At 34.3% G+C, this 25,693-nt stretch overlaps 1 protein-coding gene across 2 annotated transcripts in view; it reads left to right on the forward strand.

Annotated features, from left to right (window-relative positions):
* DNAI4 (dynein axonemal intermediate chain 4) overlaps window positions 1–23,522 on the forward strand; it is an 88,947-nt gene extending 65,425 nt beyond the window's left edge. The window contains exons 10-17 of one of the 2 annotated variants that reach the window (XM_036077677.2): window positions 2,998–3,084; window positions 4,322–4,473; window positions 6,209–6,366; window positions 6,673–6,794; window positions 12,724–12,822; window positions 13,681–13,907; window positions 15,873–16,029; window positions 22,229–23,522. In XM_036077677.2, coding sequence (XP_035933570.1) covers window positions 2,998–3,084; window positions 4,322–4,473; window positions 6,209–6,366; window positions 6,673–6,794; window positions 12,724–12,822; window positions 13,681–13,907; window positions 15,873–16,029; window positions 22,229–22,279 — 1,053 coding nt within the window. In that variant the 3' untranslated portion in view covers window positions 22,280–23,522. The remainder of the gene's footprint in view (window positions 1–2,997; window positions 3,085–4,321; window positions 4,474–6,208; window positions 6,367–6,672; window positions 6,795–12,723; window positions 12,823–13,680; window positions 13,908–15,872; window positions 16,030–22,228) is intronic. The other variant, XM_036077678.2, reaches the window with a different exon arrangement.
* The last annotated feature ends 2,171 nt before the right edge of the window (window positions 23,523–25,693 follow it).

Here is a 25,693-nt window from a genome sequence, read left to right on the forward strand (position 1 = left end):
GTTCATTTTTGCTTTTGTTTCCCTTGCCTTTGGAGACATGTCTTGAAAGAAGTTGCTGTGGCCTGTGTCGAAGAGGTTACTGCCTATGTTCTCCTCTAGGATTTTGATGGATTCCTGTCTCACATTGAGGTCTTTCATCCATTTTGAGTTTATCTTTGTGTATGGTGTAAGAGAATGGTCAAGTTTCATTCTTCTGTATATAGCTGTCCAATTTTCCCAGCACCATTTAGTGAAGAGACTGTCTTTTTTCCAGTGGATGTTTTTTCCTGCTTTGTTGAAGATTATTTTACCATAGAGTACCAAAATTTATATTTTTCTTAAAGTAATCATATTCAGAAGTATATACTTAATCTAGTGACTCTGAAAATGTGCAAAATAATTTTGAGATTCCTAAAATTAACTATTACTACCAATAATAGCAAATATTTAAATAGCACTTACTATGTCCCAGGTGCTATTGCCAGCACTTTACTTGTATTAACACAACAACTCTTGAGTTAGGTACTATTTTACCCAATATGTTGATGAGGAAACTGAAGTACAAAAAGGATAAATAGCTTGCCCCAAGTTACACAACTAGTAAGTGAAACAGCTAGAATTCAAACCCAAACATCTGGCTCCAGGGTTCTTGCTCTTAACTGCACTGCCACTAAAAATCATCTTGAGGCAAATTATATGAATCATCAAGGTAGGAACGGTATGTTTGCTTTTAAAAAAGAGATGATTATAGGGGCAACTGGGTGGCTCAGTTGGTTAAGTGTCTGACTCTTGATTTTGGCTCACATCATGATCTCAGGGTTGTGAGATTGAGCCCCGAGTCAGGCTCCACACTGGGCATGGAGCCTTTTTAAAGAGTCTGTCCCTTCTGTCCCTCCCCCACTTCTCTTTAATAAAAAAAAAAAGAGATGATTATAGAGTAATGAGACTTATTTTCTCCTAGGGTTTATAAACTGCTTCTGAAGACATGATTCTCAGTTAGGGATTCCAAAAACCTTTTGTGTAATGACAATATCTTTGGAATGGATATTTAGTGTATTTTTTTTATTATGTTATGTTAATCACCATACATTACATCATTAGTTTTTGATGTAGTGTTCCATGATTCATTGTTTGTGTATAACACCCAGTGCTCCATTCAGTACGTGCCCTCTTAATACCCATCACCAGGCTAACCCGTCTCCCCACCCCCCCTCCCCTCTAGAACCCTCAGTTTGTTTCTCAGAGTCCATAGTCTCTCATGGTTCATCTCCCCCTCCGATTTTCCCCCCTTCATTCTTCCCTTCCTGAAATCTTCTTCTTCTTCTTGTTTTTTGTTTTTTTTTAACATATAATGTATTATTTGTTTCAGAGGTACAGGTCTGTGATTCAACAGTCTTACACAATTCACAGCGCTCACCATAGCACATTCAGTGTATTTTTAAGTGGTCAAAACTAATTTGTTTGTTTAAACTGCATTGTACTATGTATGTTTAAGAATTAGCCTTATTATTTTACTGCCACACCTTATAAGGTGCTATGTGCAAATACGCTCGTTGTTATGGTTATTAAAATTCAGAAGTTCTGTAATCATTTTTATAGAAACCAGGTAACACATTATTTAAGTTATGCACATTATTTTTAATAACATAAAATATGTTTTAGTATGGATTGGTCTTTATAAAACTATATTTGGAAACATCTTGTTAGATAAGTGAGATTTAATAATCAATAATAACTGTGTAATAAAGACAGATAAATCATTTTTAGAAACTGAATATACTAGCATTTTAAAAGTTAATATATTGCTATTGAGATTAAAGTTAAATAATTTTTAGTGAAGCTAAAAAATATGACAAACAGCATCTATCATATTTATTAATTCATTCTACAAATACTTATTGAACATTCACTCTGTGCCAGGAACTCTGATAAGGCACTAGAGTTGTAGTAGCAATTTAGTCATACATAGACCCTGCCTGTATAATGGTCTCTATGTGCTTTAATAAGGAAAATAGCTAGTGCTGTGGGAATACATAAGAGAGGCTCATGAATGCTTCTCAGAGGAAGTGGTGCCTATGCTGAGTCTAGAAGAGATTAAGCTTGTCCATGTCAGGGTAAAAGGAATAGTGGTGAAGAGTAGTTTAAGACAGAGGAAATTATAGAGACATGATGTTGGCTTGAAAATAGGATTGTGGCAAAAAATATAATAATATATTTTTGATAAAGATATTCTGATTACGAAGAAGAGGCTGGGTTTGGTCAGTTATTAAATTTTTGTCTATAAGCATTTCTTGAAATGACCTGCTTTATTAATCAGTTTGGGGTACCATAACAAAATACCTAGACTGGCTGGGTTAAAAAACAGAAATGTATTTTCTTGTAGCTTTGGAGTCCAGGAAGTTTAGGATCAAGGTGCTGGCTGATTTGGTTCTGGGTGAAGGCTCTCTTCCTGGCTTGCAGATGGCCACCTTCTTGCTGTGCTCTCACATGGTGGAAAGAGAGAGCTCTGGTGTCTCTTCCTCTTTTTATATCCACCAATCCTATTGGATTAAGATTATGACCCTTATGACCTCATTTAATCCTGGTTACCTCCTAAAAGCCCTATCCTCAAAATAATGATATTGGGGATTAAGACTGCAACACATGAATTTTAAGAAAAGAGACACAATTCAGTTCATGGCACCCTGTCTTTATATTTGAAATAATTAGGTCATTCTCAAAAACCTGCAAAACATTATAATGTAGTAATATAATCTTGGAAGATTATCTCAATATATAAAAGAACTTCTTAGCAATTGGTTCTTTTTAGATATTCATTAGTCTGAAAATATGATGATTATTATTTTGTTTTGGAAGATGGAGGTGTAAAGTAAAAATAGATGGTAGACTGGTACTTTTTTCTCAATAGAAATGTCTTATTGCTGTTTTTAACACAGTTCATTAATATGCATCTTTATATATTTCCCAATATTTTTATGCCATCTTCTCTTATTTTAAACATACTTTGCTGGTTTTCAGGATCTTTTGGCTGTTGGCTATGGGCACTTTGGATTTAAAGAGCAAAAAAGAGGATTGGCTTGCTGCTGGTCAATAAAGAATCCTATGGTAACCAAATAGGAATAAACCCATTTTTATTCAATTAAATGTTGACATAATTCTCATAAAGTACCTAGTTGTATGTGATAATTAAAGTCAAAAAATGACCAAGGAAGACCTTATTTTCTTTGGTTTAAATGTGTAAGAATTAAAATTTGTTTTTGTTGATGTGTAGGGTAAATTCATTTAATAAATATTTATTGAGCATTTACTATGTGTTGTTAGATCTGATGATCCAGAATTGAACCATTATTTTTTATCAAAATGAAGAATAAATTTGCAAATGAAAATCCTTTGAAAATTATGTTTCATTTAATACTGGGTTGTTTCTTAATGTATGAATAAATCATCATCTTATAAGATAGATTTCTGCTATCCTGAATACATGAAATAGATGAATAGGACCATGTTATTAGCATGAATTTTTCAAGAATAAGAATTAATCATGTTTTTTGTCAAACAGTTGTAGTCAATATGTTACTTTGCAGCTTTACATTAGTTTTAATTAATAACTGAAATGTGAAGTAGAAAACTTAGAAAAGGGTCAGAGGGCAAAAAAAAAGAAAAAAAAAAAAAAAAGATTAGAGCTTTTATAAATAGCCCCAGTCTGTTAGGAAGCTGGGTTTATGTAGAGTAAAAGAAAGGAAGGAAGAAGCAATTTTAAACATGTGGAAGGACTGATATAAGATCCATAATCAGTAAGTTGTCTTCTTTTCCACATAGATTATTAGAAGCGGGAAAGGATTTAGATTAGACTTTAAACAAAACAAAACAATAAAACTCTTCACAGAATTGTAGAAAAGATTACCTTAGAGAGTTTTTTGGAGCTTCTTCTATCCACTGTTTAGAAATGTCTAGATAATCCAAGCATCTGAAACAGATACTGGAAGATAGGAACATTGCTAGCTAATTTGTTTGGAGCCCATTATTTGTTTCTTAAAGAAGGTGATCTATGATGATCATACAAATCCTGCTGAAAGATTAACAAAATATGATACTTATTGGAGAAGGCCATGCTGTATTTCTTAAAATTATTGCACTCTGAGGATGCACCAAAGTAAAGGAAATGACTAATTGACCTTTGGTTCTCATCTATACTAGAAGTTAGGGGTAGAGGAGTAACTGAATGTAGACTAACTCTTCTTACATTTCCCCTGTCACCAGACAATCCACCATTCAGCGACCATTATACTCTTTTATGGCCTGCAAAACCAGGTTTAAAATGTAATACAATTTTTTTATTCAGTGGCCAGAACGCATTTATCAGAGTCCATATGGAGTGACTGCTGTGGATTTCTCAATTGGAGCACCTAATCTTTTAGCAGTTGGCTATCACAATGGCACCATTGCCATTTATAATGTGCAGAGCGACAGTAATGTTCCAGTTCTGGATAGTAGGTGAGAATCCAAGAATTAGGTAAACATATAATATGTGCTTTTTTAGGGAAAAGTAAAAATTTAATGTTTTTTTAGTTTTGAGTGAATGTTTATGTTGTTATTGAGAGTGATACCATTATTTTTTCAGACATTTAATAATTCCTCATATTCTCTCTCTAGCAGGAATGTTCTTATTCTAAAATCTGCATGTTCTCTGTCCGCCTCACCAACCTTCCTTGACAGTTTATGTTTATTCTTTTAAAAAAATTTTAAAAATTTCCCCAGCTTTATTAAGGTATAATTGACAAATAAAAATTGTATACATTTAGGTCATACAATGTGATTTTTTTAAGGGGTACAATGTAATTATTTAATGTATGTATACATTGTGGAATGTTTACTACAATCAAATTGATTAATACATCTGTCACCTCACATAGTTACCTTTTTGTGTATGTGGTGAGAACAGTTAAGATCTACTCTCTTAGCAAATTTCAAGTATATAGTACAGTATTATTAACTATGATCATCATACTGTATATTATATCTCTAGAACTTATTCATCTTGTAACTGAAAGTTTGTACCCTTTATTACTTTGGTGTCACCCCTTCCACATAACCTTCCCATTCCATTCTTTTGTGCATTTGTATTAGTTATCATAGCGGTTATCATACTGTATATATATTGTTTACATATATATCTTCCTGAAGAGCTGTAAGCAATTTGAAGTCAAGGATTAAGTCTTACTTTTGTATCCTTGGCCTGTCACATAATATCAGGCATGTAGTAGGATTATAGTAAGTATTTGATTAAAAATAAATGAATGAATGAATAAGTGTATTGAGAAAATAAAAAGGTGAAAAGTGAAAAATATTGAATATGTTAGGTTTTTGTAATAGATCAGATACCACTGGGGCAAAAATGAAGTAGTATATTTATATTAGTGTTTGAATAAACTTAGCTAGAGCTGAAAATGGGTATAAAGCAGGGTCCTTAAGCTTAACTTTGAAATTATTTGCATGGTTTTATAAGCATGGGCCTTTGTGCTTGTTTCTGGGAAGATGATCTATAACTTTTACCAAATAATCAAAGCTATATGATTTTTAAAAGATTCAGAACTATTGCTTTGGAAGATTTGCATAAAAAAATCAAGGGAGTCAATACTATGAACAGAGCAACCCATTATTCTGATAGGAAAGCAGTCAGTAATCTGAGAAGCAATTTTAATTCTTCAGAAAAATGTTAAAGCTGGCCATATAGAGAACCAAGCCAATGGGCAAACCTGAAACATAGAAAGAAAGGTGAGGTAATTGTTTATTTAAATAAGACTTAAATAATTTATTCATTTAAGCTATGAAAAAAATCCTTATACAGGTAAAGATACTTATACTCAATGTGTCCAAAATAAATTTACATAACTTATCTAGGAAAAAGTAAATGAATAGAGTAAGGAAAATATATTCTGAAAAGAAAGAAAATATTTTCTTTTGTATTTCTGTTATGGCAGTTAATATAATTAAAGGCAGTAAAATTTTCCTTTTGTAAGAAATGAGAAAAACAAAAAATACTACATGACAAAATGATTATTTTCCCCATTTTTTGAAATACTTAAAGTAAAAGTCCAACTTTGAATAATAAAGGCATCATTCTATAAGTAGGTCACAGTGCTCCAGGGAGCTGTCCTTATGACTGAGACTCATGTCCTTTTAAAAATTATGATGATGATTCTATATTTAGTGCTTTTCCCCATTTTAGTGAATCACCTCAAAAACATTTGGGACCTGTATGGCAACTACAATGGATAGAACAAGATCGAGGGACAACAGGTGATGACAAAAGAGAAATACTCGTTTCTATATCAGCAGATGGAAGAATCTCCAAATGGGTTATACGGAAAGGACTAGACTGTCATGGTAAAAAGAATGTACACATACATATATATTTATCAATCAATTATCTTTCTCTTGTTATGTGTTGCCTTAAAATTTCTAGTGAGCCATGTGCAAGAGGTGGCCAATTTTAGTTTAGCTACATAAGAAAAAATACTGGGCTTTGTCATTGTTTTTCTAAGCATCTTGTTCTGGTATTTGCTAATTTTAACCTAAGCACATGCAAAAGATGGCAGAAATCATACTATTCTTTGTAGAAGGGACACACATTATATATACAATACTTTTTCATGTGGTAAATAAGATACATGTTTTTTTCTTTAAATAAAGATTTGATGCGTTTGAGGCGAACTACTGCCAGCAGCAGCAAAAAGGGAGGGGAAAAGGAAAAAAAAGGTGAAGCTCTGATATCTCGACAGGCTCCTGGAATGTGTTTTGCTTTTCATCCTAAGGTAAAGTATCTCAATCCATTATTTACTATTGCATATAACACCTTCCAGTAATTGAAGTGTATTAAGATAAAAAGCAAAGCAAAGTCTTAGCATGTTAATAAATATTGTGTCTTGTAAGTAAAAATAAAACAAATGTAGACATAGCTGCCAAACTAAGGTAGAGCGGCCCCTTCTAGTTGGCTGTACCATGTCTTTATCTGCTTTCTAGAGGAAAGGTCTCTATTTCTGAGGAACTGTGGAAGGATTCTCTTTACAACTTCATGTTTAACTTGAATGCCCCTCCTCGCTCCTCTTGGGTGTTCTGCTACTTTATCATATTGATAGAAACCAAATCTACTACACAGTCCTCTATGTCAGTGTGAGTGGGAACTCTCATGATTCTGAGGATCAGGAAGACCAGTTAAGTTCATGCTTATCAGGACCAGAATCAAATCAAAGCACAGTTAGTGAAGTTCTACTTTTTCTCATTCTTTTTATCTGGAAGTTCTTTGGAGTCAGTAAATTCAGCAACTATGACAGACATCTAAGGAAACATATCCTATGTGTTTTCTGTTATATGTAATATGATCATCTTTTTAGTGACACCATCATCCACCTAATTATGCAAACCAAAACTTGAGCTCCTACTCTATTCTACCCTATTATCCAAATGATATTTAAGTCTTATTGTCCTACTCCTTTCAGTCCAATCCTACTCACTGCTAATGTAGTTCAAGCCTTTATTAAGTTTCACTTTTACCACTGTAGTTGTATTCTTAACTGCTTTCATTCTCAAATTCTTGTAATTCACATTTCACCTTGACTCTAGAACAGTGGTTCTCAATGTTGGCAGGGAGGGGCATTTCTCATCACGAGGGTACATTTCACAATGTCTTGAGATATTTTTGGTTGTTTCAGCTCTAAGAGGTGGGACATGCAGAGGCCAGGGATGCTGTTAAACATCCTACAATGCGCAAGACAAGTACTGTGTTCCTCTGCACAGAAGAAGGAGAAGGAAAAAAGGAAGGGGAAGGGGAAGGTGAAGGAGAAGAGGAAGGAGAAAGACAAGGGGAAGAAAAAAAGAAGGAGAAGGGAAAGAAGAAGGAGGAGGAGAAGGATAACGATAATAATAATTTTATTATATTTATTATTATTATTATTATTATTATTATTATTATTATTATTATCTGACCCAAAATATCAATGGTGTTGGATTGAGAAATCCTTTTCTGGTGTCTGGTGTCCTAGAAATGTCCTTGGCATAAAGAATTTGAGATAATCATGTAGTTTGTAAATAGTTTTACTTCTTCCTTTCCTATCTGGTTACCTTTTATTTCTTTTTCTTTCCTGATTATAGTGGCTTGAACTTCCAGCACAATGATGAATAGAAGTGGTGAAAACAAACATCCCCCTCTTGTTTCTGATCTTTGGGAGAAAGTATTCAGTCCTTTTACTATTAAGTATGATGTAAGCTGTGGTTTTTTTGTAGATGCAGTCACATTGAGGAGATCCCATTACATTACCATTTGTTGAGACTTTTATCAGGGATGGATGTTAGGTTTTTGTCAAATACTTTTTCTACATCTATGGAGATGATTATATAGTTTTTCTTTCTAAGTTTGTTAACATGATGAATTACATTAATTTTTAAATTTTTGTTTCTGAAATAAATCCCATTTGATCATGATTTATACTTTTAATCTACTGTTGGATTTGATATGCTAAAATTTTAAGATTTTTCATCTTTGTTTGTAAGGGATATTCATCCATAGTTTTCTCTTCTGGTAATGTCTTTGTCTGGTTTTGGTGTTAGGATAATCCTGTAGAATTAGTCGAAAAGTATTCCCTTTTTACTTTTTTGAAAGAATTTGCATACAATTAGCATTATTTATTCATTACGTGTTTGATGGAATTAATAAACCATCTGGGCCTGGAGTTTTCTTTTGGGAAGATTTTTAACTTTCAACTAGAAATTCAAATTTTTAATAGATATAGGGTTATTATTATATTATTATCTATTTCTTCTTGAGTGAACTTTGGTAATTTGTATCTTTCAAGGAATTTATTTCATCTAAGTTATTAAATTTTGTGGCATAGTAATATTTCCTTAGTATCCTTTAATAGTTATAAAATATGTAGTGATATCACCTCTTTAATTCCTACTACTAGTAATTTGTGTCTTCTCTCTTCTTTCTCTTTTTTTTAGTCTGGCTAGAAATTTATCAATGTTATTGATCTCAAAGAATGAGCTTTTGATTTCTCTGTATTTCACTATTGTTCTTCTGTTTTCTATATAATTGATTTCTAATTTGATCTTTTATTTTCTTTCTTCTACTTCGGTTTTATTTGCTCTTCTTTTTCTGGCTTCTTAAAGTGGAAGCTGGGATCATTGATTTGTGACTTTTCTTCTTTTATGATAGAGGCATTTGTGCTATAATTTTTCTCTAAATACTGCTTTGGCAGCATCCCACAAACTCTAATATGTTGTATTTTCATTTTCATTCTATTCAGAATACTTTCTAATTTCTCCTTTGATTTCTTTTTTGATGGGTGGATTATTGAGAAGCATGCTATTTAGTTTTTAAATATTTGGTACTTTGCCAAGGATCTTTCTGTTACTGATTTCTAATTCAATTCCATCATGATCAGAGAATGAACTTTTTATACTGAATCCTTTTGAATTTATTGAGATTTGTTTTAAAGCCCAGAAAGTGATATTTACATGTAAATTTCACTGTGCACTTCAGAAAAATATATATTCTGCTGCTGTTGGGTGGAATGTTCTATGAATGACAATCATGTTAGAGTGGTTGAAAGTGTTGTTCGAGTTGACTATATCCTTGCTGATTTTCTTCTGTCAGTTATTAAGAGAGCGGTACTGAAGTCTCTGGCCATAACTGTGGATTTGTCTATTTTTTCCTTGTAATTCTATCAGTTTTTAGCTTGATGCTTTGTTTTAGATATATAAATGTGTAGGATTGTTATGTTCTCTTGATTAATCAACTCTCTTATCATTGTAAAGTGGCTTTGTTTATAACTGGTAATATTATTTACTCTGAAATCAACTTAATCTGATATTAATATAGGCACCCAGCATTCTTTCAACTAGTGTTAGCATGCTTTTTTTAAATTAAGTTTTTATTTAAATTCTTGTTAATGTACAGTGTGATACTAGTTTCAGGTGTAGAATTTAGTGATTCAGCACTTACATACAACACCTGGTGTTCATCACAACTAGTGCCTTCCTTAATACCCATCATCTATTTAACTCATCCCCCTACCCGTCTCCCCTCTGGTAACTATCAGTTTGTTCTCTATAGTTAAGAGTCTATTTCTTGGTCTTCCTCTCATTCCCCGCCAACCCCCCCCCCCGCCATGTTTGTTTGTTTTGTTTCCTAAATCATTTTCCATCCTTTTACATTTAACCTACGTATGTCTCTATATTTAAAGTACATTTCTTATTGGTCACATAGAGTTGGGTCTTGCTTTTTTATCTAATCTTACAATGTCTGCCTTTTAATTGTGATGTTTAAACCATTTACATTTAGTTTGATTTTGATATGGTTTGGTTTGAGTCTATCATTTTGCTTCACTACTTTATTGGTGGTGGTGGAGGATGGTGGTATAATATGTCTGGCTTCCTTGGCTGGAGGTAGGACTCTGAAGGGCTATCTCAACTCCAGAACTTCTTGGAGGTTGGGCTGAGCCCTCTGTTGCAACTGCATCATAGTTCAACTTAAATCTCTGCCCATTTCTGTTCCTTTCAAAGAGATTGTTCCTAAGAGAACTCCCTAATAAATCTCTTGAATGGAAATCTCAGATTTTAATAGACTGACAAAAACAACTCTAGACAGTGACCTTGATCTCTAGAGAAAGATAACCTACTTATAAATGGTGTTGGAATAATCATTATCCATATAACAATGGAATTAGACACCTACCCCATCATACACAAAAAACTTCTAGAAGAAGATGTAGGAAAACATTTCTAGTACCTCAAAATAGGAAAAATTTCTTAAACAAAGTGCAAAAAAATGCTAATATATAAAAAAGTTATAAGACCAGCTACATTAAAAGGAGAACTTCTGTTTATCAAAAGACACCAAAGAGGGGTGCCTAGGTGGCTCAGTCATTAAGCGTCTGCCTTGGGCTCAGATCATGATGCCAGGGTCCTGAGGTTGAGCCCCACATTGGGCTCCCTGCTCAGCGGGAAGCCTGCTTCTCCCTCTCCCACTCCCCCTGCTTGTGTTCCCACTCTCGCTATCTCTCTCTCTCTCTGTCAAATACTAAGAAAGTAAAAAGGTAAACCATACACTTGGAGAAGATATTTGCAACATTTATAATAGACAAGCATATGTAATAGAATATATAATAGATATATAAATATAATAGATATATAAATATAATATATAATTATATATAGAATATATAAAGAACTTCTTTATAAATGAATATAAAAAATATGAGTAAAATAGTTAAGAGACATGAACAGAAGGGGAAATACAAATGGCCAGTAAACATAAAAATGTGCTCAACCTTGTTAATATTCATAAAAATGGGACCTAAAACCGTTAGGTATAATTTTATACCTCATACAATGGCAAAATTTAAGATTTCTAATGTAACCCAACTGTTGATGAGAATGTGGATCAAAGGGAACTTCTTTTTTTTTTTTAAAGATTTTTATTTATTTATTTGAGAGAGAGAGGATGATAGAGAGCATGAGAGGGAGGAGGATCAGAGGGAGAAGCAGACTCCCTGCTGAGCAGAGAGCCTGACGTGGGACTTGATCCTGGGACTCCAGGATCATGACCTGAACCAAAGGCAGTTGCTTAACCAACTGAGCCATCCAGGCACCCTCAAAGGGAACTTCTATATACTGCTGAATATAAATTGGTAATACCAGTTTGGGGAAAAAAATATATTTTATTGTGTTATTTAAAACTACTTATATTCCGACAAACCATGAGAGACGATGGACTCTGAAAAACAAACTGAGGGTCCTAGAGGGGAGGGGGTGAGAGGATGGGTTAGCCTGGTGATGGGTATTAAAGAGGGCACGTTCTGCATGGAGTACTGGGTGTTATGCACAAACAATGAATCATGGAACACTACATCTAAAACTAATGATGTAATGTATGGTGATTAACATAACAATAAAAAATTAAAAAAAATAATAAAACTACTTATATTCCATGATCTAGTAGTTGCCTTCTTAAGTACTGGTACATGCTAGAGCAGTGTGTCTCAAATTTTAATGTGCATACAAATTACTTGGGAATCTTGTTAAAATGCAGATTCTGATTCGGTAGGTCTGGGGTAGGGCCTGAGATTTTGCATCTCTAAAATGCTCCCAGGTGATACTGACTTTACATAGCCAGGACATAGAGCCTGACTTTCAGAACTTTTGACTATGACTTCAGTGTAGGACATACACTTAAAATCTCTATTTAGTGCATACATTCAGTGTTAAAAATCCATTTATTTCAATCTTTCATTCCAAGCCAGAGTCATTTCTTCAGCATTATATACATAAATAATTACTGTTAAGTCATCTGTCTTCTCTTTGACTAGTTCTAATGAAAAGAACACTTACTATTTCCCTGGATTCCATTATTAGTTCCATTATTAGGTAACTTTAAATATTGGAAATTTTCTTCCTCATTTTAAGCCAGTGCTTGTCCATTTAATTTCTAGATAGGATCTAAGTTCTTCCCTCTATTCCAGCAAAGAACAAACCTGTATTTTCTTTGCATAGTAGTCCTTCAGGTAGTTTAATTATTATAAAATCATGATAGAAAGCAAAAGACAACAGACAACCATGATCAAGATAGTATTTCTAGTTTGGGTTCTAGAATTGATTTTAATAGATCTTGAGGGATCTCATTTTCTATTTAGCACATTTACTAATGTATCACAAGCCAATACATTTTAATTTTTTGTGTTGTAGGATACAAATATCTATTTGGCTGGCACTGAAGAAGGTCATATTCACAAATGCTCTTGTTCGTATAATGAACAATACCTTGATACCTACAGAGGACATAAGGTTAGTTTAATTATAGTAGGTATGGAAAATTTATCTTTTAATATTTCTGAAAAAAATAGTATTATACACAGTACTTTTAACATGCAATAGATTTACAACTTCAGAGTTAACATTACCAACTTGAATTAAGTGCTTTCTTGTATGGAAACATCAATAACATGTGGGGCATCTTATTTGGCTTCTAGATAGTCTTTTTTTTTTTTTTTTTTTGAGAGAGAGAGAGAATGCATATATGCGATCTGGGGGGTGTGGAGGGGAAGACGGAGAGGGAGTGAGAGAATCTTAAGCAGGCTCCATGCTCAGCATGGAGCCCCACACAGGCCTCAATCTCATGACCCTGAGATCATGACCTGAGCTGAAGTCAGGAGTCGGATATTTAATTGACTGAGCCACTAGGCACCCCTGGCTTTTAGAAATTCTTGATCTCTTCTTGCAAGTTGTGGAAGTTACAATTTTCATTTGGTTCTAAAAGACTTTGCCTGTGACAACATGCTGATCCCAAAGTAAAAATGCGTCTGGCATATACTTATTTTCTGTATCCTTTGTGATTGTTCCATCTATGTTTTCTTCATTTTCTCCCTCATTTTAAAAAAATAATCCTTATACTTTTAAAGTAAATAAGTATAGTATGTATTAATATTTAGTTAGTATTGTAACAGCTCTATTTTTATGTTTCCATATGGCATAATTTAGGGAAGATTCTATCTATGACCTTACTCTCAGCTAAAATAATACACAATAATGCATGGTGCATAAATCTTCTAGAAAGCTTAGCATTTTAATTTGTTGGTCAGGTTTAAAATATAAGATGTTCAATATTATTTATCTATGTATTTTAATTTATTTTTCTAATTCTAGGGCCCAGTGTATAAAATAGCATGGAATCCATTTTGTCATGATGTGTTCTTAAGCTGTTCTGCAGATTGGAGTGTTATTATATGGCAACAGGAGAACACCACACCATTTTTGAGCTTTTATCCAACCACTTATGTTGTTTACGATGTTGCCTGGTCTCCAAAATCCTCCTATATATTTGCAGCTGCAAATGAGAGCAGAGTGGAGATTTGGGACCTTCATGTCAGCACGTAAGTGTTAATGTTTTTCTTGGTGATACTTCTCATAAAAGCATTTTAAACTAAATGATACCTGATAGATTTGGTATTGGTTAGAGGGAATTTTAGTTAATTTAAAACAAGTAATAGTTTACACTGTGAGAGTCCTCTACGAGTAAAAGATATATGCCAGGATGCTATATTCATTTTAGCTACTTAGACCATATGTGTTTTTAAAAATATTTAAATGAAAGTAGGTCATCTTATCCATCTCAAACTTTTACAGGCTGATATGAGTTATGATAGCTACCTTGAATTTTCATTGCCTACTTTATAGAAGAATGGAGAGAGGCACTTGTTTGTTTTTAACTGAAGATTTTCTGCAATAAGATAAAGGGAACAAAATAATTATTTTTTACAATATTTATGTATTCTCTTACCTTGTTTTAAAACATATTCAAAAGGCCATGCATTTATTTTTATTTTTTTTAAGAATCTCTTTTTTTAAGATTTATTTATTTATTTATTTGAGAGAAAGAGAGAGAGAGAGAGTGAGAGAGAGAGAGAGAGCACAAGCAGTGTGAAGGGCAGAGGGAGAACCAGACTCTCCGCTGAGCAGGGAACCTCGATGCAGGCCTGATCCTGGGACTCCGGGATCATGACCTGAGCCGAAGGCAGATGCTTAACCAACTGAGCCACCCAGGCGCCCAGGGCCATGCATTTAATTAAAATTTTTAATTTAAAGTGTTACACCAAAGTTATTAGAGTGTCCTCTAGACTCATCTCTCATTTTAAAATGGAAATTGGTATAGTACAGGAATAAAGTGTTGAATGATTTTACTTCTTCAGTTGGAAAATACTGTAGATTTTTATGCTAGTTATTAGCAGAAGAATCAGGGAAATACATTCTTGCTTAAAATAAGTGACAGAAAATTCAATGGGTTTATTTTTAATGGCATTTTTTCCCTAGAGTTAATAATTTAGTAACTTTAAAATTTTGTCATGGCTTATACTATAAAACAGTTTGAACCCCAAACCAAGGATTATATCACAAAGCAATTTATATTTGACTATGAGATGACTAATGTATAAAATGATTACTTAACTCATCCCACTTCTGATTTTAATTTTCTTGGTAGAACTGTGGTTCTCAGGACATTTCTTCAGAAGTATGCAAGTCACTGCTTCTGTTGTTTTGTGGGGCATCAGTAGATTGCTTTGGACGATGGGGAATAGAGAAAGTTCTTGTTCAAAGTATTCTTTTACGTTCCAGAGGTTCATTTGGATCAAAATATCCTTCTATTAAAAGGTATTACTACTAAGGAAGTTGTATTAGTCAGGGTTCTCCAGAGACACAGAAGCAATAAAAAGAGAGAAAGAGATTTATTTTAAGGAATTGGCTCACATGACTCTGAGGCCTGGCAAGTGCCAAGTCTGCGCTACGGGCTGGCCGGCTAGAATTTCCATCAGAAGTCCATGCTGCAGTCAGGAGGAAGGCAGACTGGAGGCAGTTTTATTCCACTTCAGGGACCTCAGTCTTTTCTCTTAAGGTCTTCATCAAATTGAATAAGGTCTGCCAACATTATGGAGGGTAAGGGTAAGCTGCTTTATTCAAATTCTACTGCTCTAAATGTTAATTCATCTAAACAAAGCACCCGCACAGCAAAGTGTAGAGGGGTGTTGTCCAAACAACTGAGTACCACAGCCCAGCCAAGTTAATACATAAATTTAACCAGCACAGGAGCTTAAACTTATGAGTGCACATCTTAATTGTGAACTTCTTGAATTTATTTATTTGAAATTAGTTCACTGAAGAAATGCAAGTTTGATTGATTAAGGAGTTGAGAAGCCATTATTTTGATTTTGGAAACATAAGAAGCTTATTTTGTTTTGTTTTTGTCACATGAAATCACAGAAAATACCTGAATTTTCTTAATCTGTATACAAAAAGAATGTAATAACAACAACTGAATTTACAAAGAAAGTGTTTTATTACAGTTTGGATCCTCTCATTGTGAATGTTGCTAACCCTGGAATCAAGTTCACAACTGTTCTCTTTGCCAAACAAACAGATTGCCTTCTAGTGGGTGACAGTGATGGACAGGTTGCTGTGTATGAACTAAGAAATATGCCCTCTGCTTTGGATTCTGGCCGGGTAAGACTCAAAAGTCAAAAGTTTATGTTATTCTATGTAATTTTATGCAATTTTGTGTCATACAAGGAATTTACATTTCTTAAATATCTTAAGTGTAGTGCAATAGGAAGAACGTAAGTCTCAAGAGTTGCTTCCTACTAAGCAGGGTGTCTACTAGGCTTATTTTCTTCGAGCCTCATGTTTTTTCTCTGTAAAGTGAAAACAATAATGTTGTAGCATAATAATTATAAGTGTTACATGGGATAACTTTAAGTTGTGCCTAGTATACTGTTGGGATTTAATAATTGTTGAATATAGCTGAAGAAGTTTACTGCAAATATTCAAAGACTTTTACAAGAAATGATAATATTTTAGATATTGTCCAATGTTCCTGAAATAGGCATTTGTTTTTTTGTTTCTGAGGTGTTATCCTGTTCCCTTACTCTGATCTTCAAATATGAAAACTTTGTTGTAAAACTTTGACAAGCCATCAGTATCACTAGATGCCCATTATTTTTATTGGGCTTTTCAACTTTTCGGTTTTTAAATTTTTTATTTTATCTTTTATCTTTTAAAGATTTATTTATTTATTTATTTGAGAGAGAGAGAACATAGCCTCTTTGCAGAGCAATTCAATAAAAGTAAAAATTCAAATACCATACAATGTCTTGCACATGTGTATTAGGAGACATGTATAAGTTAGTAATGTGAGGTTTTTTTTCCTTTCTTTTTTCCTTTGTCTTTAATATTTCTTTTGTACATGGAGATGATTACTCAGTCTACTTTTGCTTAAAATGTTCACATTCAAATATTTTATAAAATTTTTAAAATCTTAGTTCATCTTAAGCTCTTACATTTAGATACTATATTTTATTATTCTGTTTATAAGTCCAACAAATTTTAATACATACTTTTAATAAGCTTTTGCAACAATTAAGTTCCTTTAAATCCTTTAAGTTTAATTTATAAATTTAATATAGATTTTTAAGTACTTCAGTTGTCTTATGGGCAAGCAAATCTGATACTTAAGGAATTCTTATTAATTTAATAAATTTTAAATGTTGAATATGCAACCATGTTCATCAAGGACATTGGTCTGTAATTCTCCTTTTTGATGGGGTCTTTGTCTGGTTTGGGGATCAAGGTAATGGTGGCCTCATAAAACGAGTTTGGAAGTTTTCTGGGTGATAGACATTGGGGAGGGTATGTGCTATGGTGAGCGTTGTGAATTGTGTAAGACTGTTGAATCACAGACCTGTACCTCTAAGACAAATAATACATTATATGTTAAAAAGAAAAAAAAAGAAGAAGAAGATAGCAGGAAGGGAAAAATGAAGGGGGGGAATTCGGAGGGGGAGACGAACCATGAGAGACTATGGACTCTAAGAAACAAACTGAGGGTTCTAGAGGGGAGGGGAGTGGGGGGATGGGTTAGCCTGGTGATGGGTATTAAAGAGGGCACGTACTGAATGGAGCACTGGGTGTTATATGCAAACAATGAATCATGGAACACTACATCTAAAACTAATGATGTAATGTATGGTGATTAACATAACATAATAAAAAAAAGATAAAATAAAAAAATAAAGTAAATGTTGAATATGATGAATCTTAAATTTTCTTAAATGTGCCAGTGCTTTTTACAAATTAATAATATTTCAATCTACAATCACAAGTCTAAATCAATTACCCAATTACACATTTAAATTAGAATCACAAATTTATTTGCAATACAATCTAATAATGGCAAATTCTCTTATAAATAATGAATATTTAAAATGCCAAATATATACAAGTTTCTTAATACAAAAAATATTAAAATTATCTGCTTGATTTGCTGCATATTTTCTATATACAATTATTCTTCTTCTCAGGGTAAAAATAGGTTTTCCCAATTAAGAAACAAATGAAGCATTCCAAATAGTTTTGGAGAGTATTTTCTTAACTGGCTGACATGCATATTGACTGTGGACATTTAAGGAGATTTTCCTAACTACCTTAAAGTTTTTATTTAAATTCCAGTTAGTTAACATACAGTGTAATATTAGTTTCGGGTGTAGAATTTAGTGATTCAACACTTCCATACATGACCTGGTGCTCATCACAAATACATGCCTTAAATCCCATCACCCATTTAACCCATCACCCCCACCCACCTCCCCTCTAGTAGCCATTGTTCTCTATAATCAAGAGTTTGTTTCTTGGATTGCCTCTCTCTCTCTTTTTTTCCCTATGCTCATTTGTTTTGTTTCTTAAATTTCACACGAGTGAAATCATATGGTATTTGTCTTTCTCTGACTGACTTATTTTGCTTAGCATAATACTCTCTAGCTCCATCCATATCGTTGCAAATGGCAAGATTTCATTCTTTTTAATGCAAACTGGTGCAACTCTGGAAAATAGTATGGAGGCTCCTCAAAAAGTTAAAAATAGAAGTACCCTATGATCTGGCAGTTGCACTACTAGATGTATACCCAAAGAATACAGAAACACTAATTCAAAGGAATACATGCACCCAGAGGTTTATAGCAGCATTATCTACAATAGCCAAATTATGGAAACAGCCCTAATGTCCATCGACTGTTGGATGGATAAACATGTGTTATATATATACATTAGAAACATCTTTTATTTTGAGCAGTGTGCTCTGAGAGCAGAAGGCTAAGCTGAGAGTCTGAACATTTTTGACAAATGTGTGTGTGTATATGTGTGTTGTATGTATGTTAACGATTTTAATGCTGGTAAGCAAAACTTCCTTGTAACAAATATATTCCATACATTAATAATAAATGCAGTTTCCTAATACAAATATGTTTTTCATGCTTTTGGTCATTATATTTTAAAGGTTCAGAGTTATTTTTCAGGGAGATTCAACAAAAACCTGTTAATCAGATTTTGTATTACTTACAGCCAAACACAAGTTTACCTGATACAACTCTGAACTTTTCAGAGAATTATAATCAAATAGTAATTTTAAGTTTTAAAGTAATTAATGTCAAACCATTATTTCCTATCAAGGTATTTTATCAAGTAACATTGTGTCCTATAATTTCTCCATTAATTTTAACCAAGGGTGAATCAAAATTTTGGAAGGCTTATGTTTTCATTCTATAGGAAAGATGTACACCAAATTTATAATAAAGGCTGCCTCTGGGAAGGGAAGGATGAGGGAAGAACAGGATTAAGGATGGGTACAAAGGGAACATCCACAGGAATACTGGTTTTACAAAGGCAAAGTACCAGATAACACATGCACCAGGTGTGCGGATCAGGGTCCATTGGTGGAAACCCATTGAGGAATATCAAGGACCATGGTATAGGTATAGGACCATGACTCCCTCTTGTCTCTACATTGCCCATCATCCTCTGTGGCCTTGCACTGCTGGAGAAGAGCTTTGATCCTTGGGCTGTGGATGTTTTAAGCAAAATGATTTCTGAAACTCTGGCACCTCCCTGATGTGTTCAAGGACCAGAATATTTTTGTGATATGACATAGTAGAACACTCCTGTCCTACCAACTCAGGGTTTGTGGCTGGGGGTAACATCAGCCTGATGCCTGGCATGATCAGGAGTATAGGGTCCAAGCTTTGCAGTGATAACTTTGTGATGTAGCTAGTTGTCAACAGGATTTACCACCACATTAGCATTATTGTTTGTTGAAGCACCACCTCCTCTTCTGGTGGGTTGTGGTTGGTTGCTGTGTCTAAGTCTTGCATTGAACAGAATTATAGTTTAAGTACTTGGCAGAAGCTAATTTCAATGGGGCATTGCACAAAGCAACTTTTTTTTCTGGAGGTAGCCTGTGGAGAATCACTCCTGGATACTATTTCTATTCTTATGTTTCAGTATATAAATGTTTGCCATCTTTTTCTCTGTAGTTTGGGTATTTACGTATAGACAGTTCATTCATTCAACAGATATCTACTGAGTATGTACTATGTGACAGGGTCTGTTTTAGGTGCTAAGGATACAGTAGTGAACAGATTACAGTAGTGATTTGTGTTAGTCCAAGTGAGAGACTGAACTAGAAAGAGATGGGTTTGAGAAGAAGCTTGGCAACTGATTTTGTATCAAGACTTGAAGGATGGGGAATGTCATCCTTAGTAGAGGCTAAAAGACAGGACTGACTTATGTAATACCATCTCAGGTGTTTATAACTCTTCAGAGTTTGTAAAACACTTTTACATACATTAGTTCATTCAACTCTTATAATAATTTTTAGAAGTGGTTGTTAAAATTTCTATTATACTTTCAAGGAAACTAAGATTCCCAGATATCAGTGATTTTCTTAAGATCACCTTCACTGCGTAGTAGAGAAAACTCTGGTCTTCTGCTTCCGATTCCATCTTTTCACAGTATCTTTCTTAAAAACTCATCTTCCATCTTTGGTTTCATCCTCTTACAGATTATTATTTTACCCCTTTGGTACAAAGATCATTATTATTAAATTAAATACAAAATACTGAAATTCAGATATTTAACTCTCTCTAAATCAAGCACTGTAGGTCAGGAAAGAGTTTAAGATACCATTAATATCACAAGCTATTTTACAGATGAGAAAACTGAGGTTTAGATATTAAGGCTAAACAGGAGCTGTCAAAATGATCCCTTAACAACATCCAAATGGCCAACAGACACATGAAAAAGTATTCAACCTCACTCAGCATCAGGGAAATACAAATCAAAACCTCAATGAGATACCACCTCACACCAGTCAGAATGGCTAAAATTAACAAGTCAGGAAACAACAGATGTTGGCGAGGATGCGGAGAAAAGGGGAACCCTCTTACACTGTTGGTGGGACTACAAGCTGGTGCAGCCACCCTGGAAAACAGTATGGAGGTTCCTCAAAAAGTTGAAAATAGAGCTACTGTACAACCCAGCAATTGCACTACTGGGTATTTACCCCAAAGATACAAATGTAGTGATCTGAAGGGGCACCTGCACCCCAATGTTTATAGCAGCAATGTCTACAATAGCCAAACTATGGAAAGAGCCTAGATGTCCATCAACAGATGAATGGATAAAGAAGATGTGGTATATATATACAATGGAATATTATGCAGCCATCAAAAAACCCCGAAATCTTGCCATTTGCAGCCATCAAAAAACCCTGACGTGGATGGAACTAGAGGGTATTATGCTAAGTGAAATAAGTCAATCATAGAAAGACAAGTATCATATGCTCTCACTGATATGAGGAATTTGAGAAACAAGACAGAGGATCATAGGGGAAGGGAGGAAAAAATGAAACAAGATGAAACCAGAGAGGGAGACAAACCATAAGAGACTCTTAATCTCAGGAAAACAAACTGAGGGTTGCTGGAGTGGTGGGGGGTGGGAGGGATGGGGTGGCTGGGTGATGGACATTGGGGAGGGTATGTGCTATGGTGAGCACTGTGTATTGTGTAAGACTGATGAATCACAGACCTGTACCTCTGAAACAAGTAATACATTATATGTTAAAAAAAAAAAAAGAAGAAGAAGATAGTAGGAAGGGAAAAATGAAGGGGGGGAATCGGAAGGGGAGATGAACCATGAGAGACTATGGACTCTGAGAAACAACCTGAGGGTTTTAGAGGGGAGGGGGGTGGGGGGATGGGTTAGCCCAGTGATGGGTATTAAGGAGGGCACGTATTGCATGGAGCACTGGGTGTTATACGCAAACAATGAATCTGGAACACTACGTCAAAAACTAATGATGTAATGTATGGTGACTAACATAACATAATAAAATAAAATTAATTCAAAAAAATGATCCCTTGGGGCGCCTGGGTGGCTCAGTCGTTAAGCGTCTGCCTTCGGCTCAGGTCATAATCCCAGGGTCCTAGGATCGAGCCCCACATCGGGCTCCCTGCTCAGCGGGGAGCCTGCTTCTCCCTCTCCCACTCCCCCTACTTGTGTTCCCTCTCTCACTGTGTCTCTCTCTGTCAAATAAATAAATAAAAAATCTTAAAAAAAAAAATGATCCTTTAACAGAATCCTTATAAAATTGTTTGTCAAATTCCATTAAAAGAGTCTTTCATAGGAAAAAGCAGGTTTATACTAGGAAGTAACTGTTACTATTTAAATTTACTTTGGTTTGTTTACTTTTTACAATCTTATTGGATGCCCTTTATATGTATCACTAATTTATAAATTTTAAATGGCATTTTAAAGGCTCCTTTACCTCTTAATTTATATTTTATTGCATTGTAATTGTTTGACTTTTTCTTTTCAGGGAGATATAATAGATACTTTGCTTGGACCCAAGTCAAACCAACAAGGATAATTCATCATTACTAATATTTTCTCTTGTTGATGTTTAAAGAAAAAGAAACAGTATTTAATGTCCAGTAATCCAATTTGTATGCAGTAAGCTGGGATTTTGATGTTAGAAAATGATATTTGATGTATAACCTCTATTTTAACTTAACAAATTTAATAAACTTTTATTTCAGAGATATGTGATTAGTTTGAGATCTAGGCTAATTATAAGAGTTCTGTTGGGATTTTCTTAATATTTTTAGTCATATTCCAAGTACATATAACTACATATGTGTACTTATGATATATCCAAATAGGTTAGAAAATTATTATTCCATTAGAAGCAAAGCTTGGAAATTATTAGAATTACTTAGACCAAAAATCTTTACAAGGTGAAGTTCCATAGACTTTTAAATCTTCTGCTTTCCAAGATCTGTCTTCCAGAGTTTATGAATTACGCATGTGTTAGTGTTATGAGAACATTGGATTCTCACACCCAACTTTAAATCAGAATTTTATCCTCTTAGATTTGAGAGCTGAAGCTATGAAACTTTATTAGACTATTTGACAAGCAAAAGACATGGCAGAAAATGTCAAAATTGCATTGTTTAGCCACCAGGCATCACACTCCCAATTCAGTGAGAAGAGTTAGTCTGGGACACATGGGAGCACCCTCCTCTGCATGCCCAAAATCTGCTCTGGGTTTTAAGCCCCGACTTGAGTGGGCCCAGAGAGAAAATAGAAAGTCCTTGCTCTATAGTTGGCATCAGGATGTCATCTTATGAAGGGTTCTAGAGCTAGCTGGTGGATACAGGAGGAGCGGGAGGTAGCAGCTCCCCCAAACAGATTGCTACCAGCCTGTCCCATGCTGTTTGTTAGAACAAGTCCTGCGTTTTGTTAACTGAGGCCATAGGACAGTATGACCTGTTTTGTAAAGCATTCTAAGTGGAGAGGAGAGGATAAGGCATTTGAAACTCACTGAACTCTCTGGAAAAAAAGTATGTGTAAAACTAAGAATGGAATCTGTGCAACAGTAGAAACTGCCTTTTATAAGTGTCCACTTCTTCACAATCTCCTTTTCTTTGGAGCCATCCTTTAAACAAAAGTAAGGTGATTCTCAGGTGGATTGAGAGCTTAGATCAGGTAGTAAGAATTATAAATTTTCTGCTGATATAAATCATTGTGGTTTATCTCTTTGTCTTTCTGAAAGGTTGGACTTTCCATAACACTCTGTGTAACAAAATAAAAACTTGATTTAATTGAGAAAATGTTTCTTTTTATTATGTATTTTTGACTTTCAAAATTTTTCACATATTCTGCTGTCACTGCTCATCAAACCTAAATGAAAAATAAAACTATTTTATTATTCTTAGACCCTGGGCAACTGATCCTGAAGCACTGGACCTATTCCATTTTACCCTTCTCACTCCTGATCTTATAGACTCTCCCATGCTTTTAGATTAGCATCAATTTTTATTTTACGATCTTTCACCTTGGTGTTACAGAAGGAATTATTTTGCTGGCTTTCTGGGCTGGCTTTGGATTCTCACTAGTAAACTCTATTTCCAATAAAATACTTTTAAAAATTTAGGATTTTTTGGCTCTTTTAGGTTTATAACAAAATCAAAAAAAGGTATAAGAGATTTCCCATATACTCCTTGCCCCGCCAATGCATAGCCTCTCCCATTATGAAAAACACTCACCAAAGTGGTACATTTGTTACAATCAATGAGCCTGCATTGACACATCCTAACTACCCAAAGTCCATAGTTTACATAATGGTTCACCCTTAGTGTTGTATATTCTATGGGTTTGGACAAATGTATAATAACCTATATCCAAATTATAATATTATATAGAGCATTTTCACTGCCCTAAAAATCCTCTGTGCTCTGTCTATTCTTTCCTTCACTCCCCAGTCCAGCAATCACAGATCTTTTACTGTCTCAATGGTCTTGTCTTTTCCAGAATGTCTTATAATTGGAATCATAGTGTATATAGCCTTTTCAGATTGGCTCCTTTCACTTAGTAATATGAATTTAAGGTTCTTCCATGTCTGTTCATGGCTTTATAGTGCATTCCTTTTTATTGCTGAATGATATTCCATTGTCTGGATATACCACAGTTTATCATTCACCTACCGAAGGACATCTTGGTTGTTTCCAAATTTTGGCAATTATAAATAAAGTTGCTATAAACATCTGTGTGCAGGATTTTGTGTGGGCATATGTTTTCAACTCCTTTGGTTAATACTGAGAAGCATGATTATTGGATTGTATAGTATGTTGTTTTGCAAAAAGATAAAAACCCCAAATTGTCTTCCAAAGTGGCTGTACACAATTTTTCATTCCCTCCATCAATGTATGAGAGCTCTATTTTTCCATATCCTTACCTGCTTTGGTATTGTCAGTATTCCAAATTTTGGCTATTCTAATAGGTGTGTAGTAGTATCTCGTTGTTTTGATATGTTTAATATGCATTTCTCCAATGATAGAATTTTAAGAATTGAATGAGAGGGGTGGCTGGGTGGCTCAGTTGGTTGGGCGACTGCCTTCAGCTCAGGTCATGATCCTGGAGTCCCAGGATCGAGTCCCACATCGGGCTTCCTGCTCGGCGGGGAGTCTGCTTCTCCCTCTGACCTCCCCTCTCTCATGCTCTCTCTCTCTCAAATAAATAAATAAAATCTTAAAAAAAAAAAAAAAAGAATTGAATGAGAGTTCTGCTTAGCAGTTAGCCATCTCATTTTATCCTTCAAACACACACACACACACACACACACACACGCACACACGCACACACACACATACACCCCTAATGGACTAATTAGGGGCCTAAAGAAGGAGTAGGGACTGGCCTGACTTTAGACTCCTATTTTGTGCTGGATTCTTTGCTTTATTTGGTTATTCTCTACCAGGCATCTCTCATATAGAACTTACATTATTGTTGTCTGTGAGTAAGTTGTTAGCTGCTCTTGCAACTGTTGTAGGGAAGGAATATTGTATTCATGATATAATTGTGTATCATAGTGTGTTCATTTGGTTCACTTCTATGTAATTACATACAATTACAAATGAGAAGTTGGACACTTAGTATTTGTCATTTTGTCTCAGTAAAAGTCTCCCTAAAAGAAAATGTTGAATTGTACTGTGAATAGATTTAGTTATCAACAACACACTTGTAATAATGTACATGTTAAAGTTCTTTACAGTTTGTAGGACACTTTCACATCCATTATCTCATTATACCCTTCAGCAATCCTATGAGACAGATAGAGAAAGTAGTTGTAATATTATTATAATCTCTATTTTCCAGGTAATATAATTAAGGCTTAAATAGGTGATGTAACTTACCAAAAACCATACTTCTGGTAACTGGTCAGGCTTAAACTCAAGCCCAAGGCTTTGAGAAGTTCTTAAACATTTTTCACTATTGTGCAGTA

The sequence above is a fragment of the Halichoerus grypus genome, chromosome 5 (assembly GCF_964656455.1).
Source record: "Halichoerus grypus chromosome 5, mHalGry1.hap1.1, whole genome shotgun sequence".
NCBI lineage: Eukaryota > Metazoa > Chordata > Mammalia > Carnivora > Phocidae > Halichoerus > Halichoerus grypus.